Raw genomic sequence first — 10,185 nt, 5'->3', positions numbered from 1 at the left:
ATCTTGTCACCTTCTTCATTAGACTCCGATTTCACAATGTATCAGCACCACAGGCTGAGCCACTTGGAAGAATACCTGGCTCCCTACCCTGTGCCTGCCCTCTCCCTGTGATCCCCTGTCCCCTCAGTTTGCTGAGGCTGGCTGTTTGTGAGGATAAGCAATAAACAGTAGCTGTCAACTGGCTTTAAAACAGTCTGCTTAAAAAATAATTAAATAAAAAATCCTTCTCTGTTGGGGTGGAAAAAGTGTAAATGCCTCTTGTGTCTGTGTTACTGTGTAAGAAAATACATGTGAAACCTCACTGTTAATTAAATAGATGTTGAGATTAAAGCAAATTCTGAGGCAGGCAAACAGACAGTTCCTACATTTTCCACATATTGAAAAAAAAAGTAATTTCTTTTTTCAGCTTTGCTTGAGAAACCCATCAGCAAAAGACGAGACAGCGAAGCTGTACAGAAGGCGAAGATCCTTTATGCATCCTGCATGAATGAGAGTAAGTGACCTGCTTAGAGAGGAACATGTGTGTGCTGCCTGTGTTTATAAACGCAAGCTCTTCTGCTCTCTGCTGAGCTCTGTGAAGCCTTGTGCAGATGCACAAGTTTCACTGATTTGGATTCAACTGAATGTGGAGGGTCTTCTACACATTTCCAAAGCTGACTATTGAGACTGAGGTGCAACAAGGCAAAAGAAGTCAGGTTTGCAGAGACCTCTGCTTGTCAGGGAACTGTGAAAGGATATTTATTTGTGCCAAAGGATGCCAAAACAATGTTCCAGAGGTGTGGGCATAGTGCCCAGTAAATCAGAAGAGCTCTCTGATGAAACTCTCCTGCCAACACTTTCAAGAGCCTGTTGCTCACCACCTTCTACCTTTCTCTAAATCCATGTAATTGGAATGCTTTCACAGGGCTGGATATATACAGCCCTGGACTCTGTAGTGTCAAGTTATATGCACGTCAAGCAAGTTTGGCCAGGGAACCCTATAGTTAAATTTGTGGAATGCTTTTCCTGAGCTTGTAAATGTTGCTGTAAGGTGATGGACATTAGGTTGGGACACATCACTGCTTTTGTGTGGCTGCACAGCTGAAAGATGATTTGGGAGGAAGTGAACTGTGTCCTTAAAAGTGCCCTTTGTCCTTCTGACTCTTTCAGATTTTACTTCCTGCTCAGTTTTCTTCCAGCATGGCCTGAGACTGTCAGCAATTGAGACAGCCTGCCCTGTAGTCTTGGTGCCGTGATGTTGACCCCTCTGCAATAAATCCCTCTCAGAAACAGTGCATTTTCTGTGCTAATTCATAAGTGAGGAATTTTGGTTTTAATTTACTTAATTCCAGCCCTTGCCTTTATTGAGAGACACTAATTTGCCTCTCTTATTCTTAATGCGGATAAACTAAGTTTGACTCTCATGCCTCTGTACTCACAGGTAGAGCAGAGACTTTAGGTTTCAGCTATTGGGTTTTGTCTTGCCTAGAAATCAATCAATGCTCATAAATCTTTGTGTCTTATGTGGCTACTGCTGGATTTGAATTGTCTGGAGTGTAATTGTTGTCACACTTTGACATTTCAGATAAAATTGAAAAAGCCGACATGAAACCCCTGTTAAGTATACTGAAGCACTCACCTTTCCGATGGCCTGTGCTGGAATCCAACATTGGACCTGAAGGACTGTGGTCAGAAAGGAGATTTAGCTTAGTCCAAGCCTTGGCAGCTCTTCGTGGTCAATACAGTAACTCCGTTTTCATTCGTTTATATGTGGCTGCTGATGACAAAACCTCTAATCGGTATATCCTAAAGGTACAACATAAAATATCTAATAGGTTACTTTGCATTGTATATTGTGGTCTCATTTTTAAAAAAAACACCTTTACTTGCCAAATCTTTACACTTGATTGTTGGTGCCGTTATCTACTGACTTATAGATATACACAGGTGCCAATCTGTGGGAATGTAGAAGCCACTAGAAACCACATGCTATTGGCAAATATTTCTGTACAGGATATTTTCTTCTTTCAAATGGCAAAAAAAAAAGGTAAAACATGTCTCCAGTAGACCAGTGTCCAGGGTCTAGGTGCATGAAAATGTGAGAGTTGGATGTCTAGTCCTAGGAGTGTTCTGAGTGCTGCTTATGACTCATCAGTTGCTTGAAGAATGTTTTTTGTCTGTGAAGACGAAGAATGGTGCATCAGTAGCAGAATTTTTTTTGAACTTGAGCTATTTTTCTTGAGATGGAAACACATTCCATTGTGCTCATACAGCAGCTTACAACACAGATATATCTGTAAAACACTTCTAAACTTGAAATGCAGGATTTGCCTTTTTGCTGAAATGCTATTGCTTTTGCACCAAAGCATTACCAATTTTTTAATAATGCATGGCACTACACAACAGCTTAGACTAGTGAGAAAAAGATCCAAGAAATATTGCCTCACTGTAGTCTGACAAAACTCCAGAGAGAATAGTATTACTGTGAGATGTCTCCATGGTAAGACAGAGTGCCTGGGCCAAGCACATTGTTGTTTAAGAAGCAGAGATGAGTAGCCAGAGCAGACCAGCCCTCTCCACTGCTACAAGAAAATAGTTTATGAAGGCAAGAGAGAAGGGACAAAGAAGAAAGTTATGATGCCATTAGTCACAGCAAAATAGGACCTACAATCCTTACATTGCTAACCTATTGAATAGCTGTAAGGATGTAGCAAAGAATACACTACATTTGGAGACCAAAAAACAGTTAACTGTGGTGGTACTGGAGTGGTTGTCAATTTTGAGTTAGTTCTTTAAAATGCTTTTTGACTGATGCATTTAACTTGTATAAACTGGAAGGGTAATATTCCCCCAGTCCTAAAGAGTTAAGTCAGCAACAAATCAAGAGTTCTCTGTATTGAAGTTATCACTCTGCTAAGATGCTGTTTGGTTCCTGTCAGAATTACTTCAGCTGGAGATTTGTTTAAAAGAACTGAAAAGCAGAATCAGGAGAGATTATTTAGCTATCTCGTGTCATAATATTTCAGTTCAAGTCACTTGTCAGTGAAGGGCTGGGCAGCTATATCCTTATTGCTCATGTCTTGGGAGTGAATTGTATCTAGCAGGATCTTCACTCAGTATGTTTAGTGGCACCTAAGAATTAGGTATCTAAATAACTAAGGTGTTACATGCTATGAGCTTATTCTATAGGATATTCTGTTGTTCTTAATTTGTTTAAGAGCGTGATCTGCAGAATGTATCAGGCAGTATTCTACTTTGTCCATATTTTAACAAATTCCCAGGGGTGCAGATGTACCATGCAGAATTTCAGTCTGCTTATGAAAATGTGTCTATTGCAAAATTCCTTTTGTTCAACGTTGCAAAATCATGAATGGATCAGAAAAAAGTAGAAGCTCCAAATAACACTTTGTTCAGCATTCAGCATGATTTTTTTTTTCTTGAGGGCTGAAGAAGTTGGTTAACTTTTGTTTATTTCTGTTTATTTCTCTTTTCTGGTTTCAGTGGGTTGTCACATCTAACTCTTAAGCCAAGAAAATATGGATGAGCATTTCATACAAGTCACTTGAAGTTAACTGTTAACACAGCACACATATGCAAAGCATAAGAGTACATTCTTTTTGCTTCCATATGCTGAAAAAAGAAGGTGATACTGTTTTTCAAAGAATGAGAGTTGCACAGAGAATCACAAGCTACTCTTCTTTTAGTAGATGATATGTTTTCTTTGTCCATGGTATATTTTAAAAGTTGAGAACATCAGCCAGTAGAAAAAAAGATTATATTTGTTCATTCATTTTAGATCTTAAGTTGTATTTATTTAGGTAATTTTTGTAAATGTAAAAAATGTGAAACATAAATGGTGTAGGATTTAGACTAAAAAAGATTTATGTGAAATAGTAAGATTTATTTTCACTAGACTTATCTTTTAAAAACAAATATAGCATCGAAGTAACAATTTTAGAACATCAAAACTGTTGTTTCTTCTCTAGTGAGTATCTTATTCATAGTTTGGGAGCTGGTTGAATTATATTTTCAGCTTCAGCTTCTATACTTTAACCTGAGCTGATCACGTTGAAGTGCTTTGGATAATCTCAGTTTCTAGTAGTGATTTTAAGCTATATGCTGTGTGGTGACTTTTGCCTGTTTAGGAACTTGAAACAGTATGCAAACACTCCTGTGTAGTTCCTTCACATGAAAGACTAAGTGCAGATCTCAATGAACTTTCAGGATTGCTTTAGAAATCACCTTGAGGACCTTATTCTAGTATTAGAGTGACTGTAGACCAACAAATCTGATCTGTGTTTAGATCAAAAAGATAAGTGAAAGTCAAAGATCCACCTAGGCCTACCAAAGATCTTTAGCTAATGTACTGGATGCATAACACTTTCTCATGCATGTATGCAATCACTTCTGTGGTTGGTATCCAGCTGTTCCAGTACATCTGTTCAAAAAGCCAAATAAAGCACTTGGTGCTGGTCTAGGATAAAACTCAAAAGCGTAACCTCAGTTTTGGTCAAAGAAGGCTAATGATGCTTTCCAGAGACAGAGCAGCTAACATGCTCCAGCACCTACTGGACGTTTGGTCCATGCACTAGACTAGTGTTTGTCCCAGACTAACTCTTGTGCCCCTGAAATATGTATAGGATGAATTGTCATCATCAGCAGCTGTTTGATCCTGTAGATTCAGTTCTATTTCATCACCTACTTGAAATGGAGCCATAAACACATAAACCATGTAGGTGATTCTTTGCTGACTTAGGTGTCTCAGGAATTGTAGGGTGCATCTGAGGCTCCCCAGATCACAATAATGTGACTTGGGAAGTAATATCTGTCAGCACAGTATAGTATTTTTCTGTTGTTTTGAAACCCTGTGTAACTCAGACTGGTGCAGTGTAGTATGTGTTAGACATTTACACAGATCTACCATATTTGCCAGAAAAATATGGACTCTTTCAAGGTTGCCGATGTTGCTTCAAGGTTACCTATTAAATGTTGTTTCTTGTTATCTTTAACAGCTTGACCAGGCAAGCCTCTCTCTTGCATCTCGAGAGGATTATCTAGAAAACACCACAGAAGCCAAATCTGTAAGTACCATTAACCTGGAATCACAGTGGCCATTTTTCCCTTCACTCTTTTTTATTGTTGCCTTTATTTTGCTGAGTTCTAAACTGAGAAAGGGCTGTGATTTGTTTGGATTTGGATTTTTCAGGATATATTCTATCAAAAGATAAAAGATTTGGGATCCCCATGCTTTTCTTTCCCCTTGAAATAGGCCTCTATTTGCCCAAGCTGTCTGCTCAAGCAGGGTTGACCTCTGGAACATACTACTAGTGACTGGCCTCCAACTGGACTTTGTGCTGCTGATCACAACCCTCTGGACCTTGTTACTCAGCCCATTTTCATTCCATCTCATGTGCACTTTTCTAATCTGTACTTTTTCAGCTTGGTGAACAATCACATCCGCTCTCCTCGCATCTACTAGGACACTAATGTAATTGTAGAAGGTTATCAGGCTGTTTAAGTATGATTTCCCCTTCATAAATCCATGCTCACTACTCCTGATCACCTTGTACTTAATGAGTTTGGAAATAGTTTCCAGGAGGATTTTCTCCATCACCTTCCCAGGGATTGATATGAGGCTGACCAGGTTGTAGTTCCCTGGATCTTCCTTCTTGCATTCCTTGAAAACAGGAGTGATACTTGGTCTCTTCCAGTCTTTAGGAACTCTCACAATAGTTATGACCTTCTAAATATTATCCAGAGTGGACTTGCAATTGTGTGAGCCAGCTCCCTCAGCATTCATGACTGTAACCTATCAGACCCCCCGGATTTTCTTAAGTCCACTTTTCTCCCTCGTCTGGTCCTCTTCCACTGAGGATAGGCCCTTCTTGCTTCCCTCTGGTTTCAGGATCCTGGGATTCCTGAAGGCCAGTCTTACCAATAAAGGCTGGAGCAAATTTGGCACTAAGTGGCTTGGCCTTTTCAGTGCCATTTGTCACCCTGCTCCATTTAGCAGGACATTCACGTTCTCCCTAGTCTTCCTTTCAGTGTTATATACTTGTAGAGTCCTTTCTTGAGCTTGGAGGAACTTGGGTAGTGCTTCATGCATTCACACTGGTCTCTTACATAAACTCCCCTTCCTCACCTTCACAGACCATCCTTCCTAAATATCTTGTATCCATTCATTGTAGTACTCCAGTTGTGCAAGTTATACCTCTATGTTTCCATGATCCCAGTGAAGTCATAGCCCTGTAACTCCACACAGACTTCTAACTTCTCTTGTTTGTTCCCCATGTTGTGCACATTAGTGTAAAGGTGTTTCCAACTGACACCCAGTCATGCTGATTCTTCTGTGTGACTTTGAGAGCTTTCCTTACAAGGCCGTCCTGCACGCACTTTCTTCTGCACATACCTACGCTCAAAGGGGTTCCATTGAAGTTCTGTTTTGTGGGTCGTTACGTCCTCTCTTTTCCCATCGCTCTGGGCCTTGGCTTGCTTACTCTATCTGCACCTTCCTTAGTTATTTCTTGAGGAATTAGTCCCTCCCCTATTGTTTCTAATTTAAAGCTCTCCTTACCACAACAGCTAGCATGTTGATGAAGATATTCTTGCCATGTTTAGTCAAATGTATCTTGTCTCTTCCAAGCAGCTGTGAATTCTCAGAGAAGGTCCCATGATCATAGAAATCAAATCTCTGCTTCTGATGCCAGCTGCACAACCAGATGTTAACCTCCAAAATCCACCATGTCCTCCACAGGCCCTTGCCCCTCACCAGCAAGATCAAGAAGAACACCACCTGGGCCCCATGTCCTTGATCTCTGTTTGCATAGCCCTGTAGACATGCTTAATACTTTGCAGGTCATCCCTGGCAACAGCATTAGTGTCTACCAGACAGCAGGGAATTGTAGTCAGAGGGTTGCATAGACCTTGATAGCCTCTTCACAACATCCTGCATGCAAGACCCCAGCAAACAACAAGCCTCCCTAGATGACAAATCAGGTTGACAGATGGGGGCCTCCATCCCCTGCAGTAGGGAGTCTCTTACCACTATTGCTTGCTTTGTCCTTTGTGTGGTCCTGAGGGGCTCAGGCTCAGCTACAGCACTCCAGTTGGTAGCACTCCTGGGTCCTCATCAGCTACAAGAGCAGTGGACTTCCAGCCATCATTGTGATGAGAGTTTCCAGTTTCTATTTTCATAGCCGCAGGCTCCTCCTGCTGTTCTGCTGCAGCTGAAGGTGTTTCAGCTTTTGAAGCCACAGCATCTCAGGGGAGGTCTGGTTGATCTTTCTCACCTCTGGGGCTGTGCGATCAGCTGACCTCTCATAGCGCTTTCACTTGACAGCGCAGTTCCTCAGCAGCTGGACACCTCCTGCATGCTAGGAGATCATGTGTGATAGCCTTAGTGAGAGGCTTCAGATGCTCCCTGCAGCCTGAGACTTAGAGCCACATCCTTCCTTATGAAGCGTGATCTTGGTTCAGGAGTCCAATAACAAAGACATAGTCACAGCAGCGGCGCTGGGAATCCTGTCCTGTGATGTATCTAAGGATCTAAACTTTGCTAGACAAAGTCAGCCTCTGGGAGCTGTGCACTGGGCCTGGCTCTTATGCAGGCATCTCCTGGCATGAGCTCAAAGAGTGCTCAACCCACCTTGATCAGGAGTCATCTAGAAGAAAGGCTGTTGGCACAATTTGATCAAGCACAGCTGCCAGAGTTAGCAGCTGCTGGAGATAATGTCACCTTGACTTTCACCTGGCCAGCTCTCATATCCCTCTGTGGGGATCCAGGAGTTCCCAAATTGTGGACAAAGTACCCAGACATCTCCACAAACTGGAGCCTGGAGGCTGCCATGTCCATGGGCTGCCTTGGTGAGCTGCCCTCCAGGCCTACCTTGTGGGCTCATTTAGGCTAGAAGGCTGAACAGGTTTCAAGAGCCCCTGCAGGTTGTGATCATCAAGTTAATCTGAATTAATTTAATGAAGAGAACAAGAGTTCCTCAATAGATGTCAAGTATTCATTTACTCTCCCCTCCAGCCCTTTTATGTTTGCTACAGAGTAGTTTCTTCCTGCTTTTCTATGGACAGCTGTCATGAACCAAAAATGTTCATCAAAGGCTTTAATGTAGCCTTATTTCATGATGGCAGGACCTAATTTTCCCCTCACTCTGTGGAGGTCTGTGGACCGTGTCCATCACATGCAGCCCAAAGCTCAAAGAAAACAACCTCATAGGTTGTCATAGGAGACAAGTAATTGCTACTGATTAAGTTTTTACAGTTTTGGTTCCCTTTTGATTTTCTTCTGAGGTTAGTAAGTTTTTTAGCCACATCTATCAGACTAGATGTTGCCAGGATACAAAGAATTGTATCTACTAAAAGACTGAAGGTGGAAATGCATTGGGATGTGGTTTTGCTTTTGCTGGACTGTGGCTGGCAGGACCTGATGAGAAGCAGTCTGTTCCCTCCAAAATCTCTGAAAGATTATGCTGTGGAGGGGGAGGTAGCACTGAAATCACTATAGGATCTTTATATACAGTGTATTTTGCTAACATTTGTGCATACACACTGAGACTAAAAATGTGCTCTATTAGGATAGCCCAGGGAGGGCAGAGTGCAGCACTGTAGCAGGTATGTGTTATGGTGCCATGGCAGGTATAGAGGAAAGAGCTCTGAAGAGCATCCCTTTATCTCCCTATCTTCTCGGTCACTAAGCCTGCAGTTGTATAGAAGTAATACTTCAGTCCTATGCTAATTACTGCATGACTAGGTGTAAAATATTGGTATACACTCATACATGTTGTCTAATCCCATTGTAAGAGAAGCTGGAAGTGTCGTCAGTCTAATCCATAAATGTCCTTTACATTTCCTGAGAATTATACTCTGCGAACCACAGCAGGTATCTCTATCACACACAGTATGTTTACAGTGTTATTTTTCCTTTCTCCCCTGATGACAGCAGTCATTCGAGGTAACAGAAGCATAGCTTTGGTTACTAGGGCATGAAAGAACAAAGTTTTATAATCCTTGCTATAGCTGGACCTTTCTGGTCTACTGCTACAGCTGTGCTCAAGAGGAACTCTGGTGGTCATTTCACTCTTTTTGTTTCTTACAGTACCGAGATGCCTTTTTGCAGTTCATGGTTGATACAGCAGTGCTTCTGGGTGCAAATGCTTCACGAGCCGAATCCGATATGAAGTCAGTTCTAAAACTGGAAATTAAAATAGCTGAGGTTAGTAATGTAATGCAGGATCAAAGCTTTTTTTTTTAAAAAAAAATGCAATCCTTTTTCCAAAATGGAAAGCTGTTATATTGACAACCTTAGCAACGGTGGCTTTTTGAAGTAGAAAGAAAGGAGCAGAACCTGATGAAGAAAGGATGAACAGTATTCCTCCCTTAGTTAATTATTAAACAAATTTATTCTATTTTCTGGTAAAAAAACCTTAGCCAAATACTTTGGTCCTTTAATTGGTGATCGAGGGCACGCTCAGTAAGTTTGCAGATGACACCAAGTTGGGCAGGAGCGCCAATCTGCTTGAGAGTAGAAAGGCTCTACAGAGGGATCTAGACAGGCTGGATTGATGGGCTGAGGCCAATGGTATGAACTTCAACAAAGGCAGGTGCTGGGTCCTGCACTTAGCTCACAGCAATCCCATTCAACACTGTGGGGGTGGGGAAGATGCCTGTGGGAAAAGGACCTGAGGGTGTTGGTCAACAGTGACTGAACATGAGCCAGCAGTGTGCCCAGGTGGCCAAGAAGGCCAACAGCATCTTGGCTTGCTTCAGAAATAGTGTGGCCAGCAGAACTAGGGAAGTGATTGTCCCCCTGTACTCAGCATCAGTGAGTCTGCACCTCAGATACTAGTTTCAGTTTAGGGCCCTCACTATAAGACAGACATTGAGGTGCTGGAGCATGTTCAAAGAAGGGCAACAAAGCTGGTGAAGGGTCCAGAGAATGGATCTTATGAGAAGTGTCTTGAGGGAACTGGGATTGTTTAGCCTGGAGAAAAGGAGGCTCATGGGAGACCTTACTGCTCTCTACAACTACCTCAAAGTACACTGTAGTGGGGTGGGGGTAGGTCTCTTTTCCCAAGTAACAAGTGATAGAACAAGAGGCAATGACCTCAAGTTGTGCCAGGGGAGGTTTAGGTTGGATACTAGGAAAACTTTCTTCACAGAAAGGGTTGTCAAGCATCAGAACAGGCTACCCGGGGAAGT

At 42.0% G+C, this 10,185-nt stretch overlaps 1 protein-coding gene across 1 annotated transcript in view; it reads left to right on the top strand.

The window, feature by feature from the left end:
* Window positions 1–406: 406 nt before the first annotated feature.
* Window positions 407–10,185, top strand: part of PHEX (phosphate regulating endopeptidase homolog, X-linked) — a gene marked incomplete at its 5' end in the record, with an annotated part of 79,824 nt that continues 70,045 nt past the window's right edge. The window contains 4 exons of the mRNA XM_008946846.1: window positions 407–493; window positions 1,565–1,791; window positions 4,992–5,060; window positions 9,083–9,199. Coding sequence (XP_008945094.1) covers window positions 407–493; window positions 1,565–1,791; window positions 4,992–5,060; window positions 9,083–9,199 — 500 coding nt within the window. The remainder of the gene's footprint in view (window positions 494–1,564; window positions 1,792–4,991; window positions 5,061–9,082; window positions 9,200–10,185) is intronic.

This window comes from Merops nubicus, unplaced genomic scaffold, assembly GCF_000691845.1.
Source record: "Merops nubicus isolate BGI_N331 unplaced genomic scaffold, ASM69184v1 scaffold1369, whole genome shotgun sequence".
Lineage (NCBI taxonomy): Eukaryota > Metazoa > Chordata > Aves > Coraciiformes > Meropidae > Merops > Merops nubicus.
This window is presented reverse-complemented; position numbering and strand designations above follow the sequence as displayed.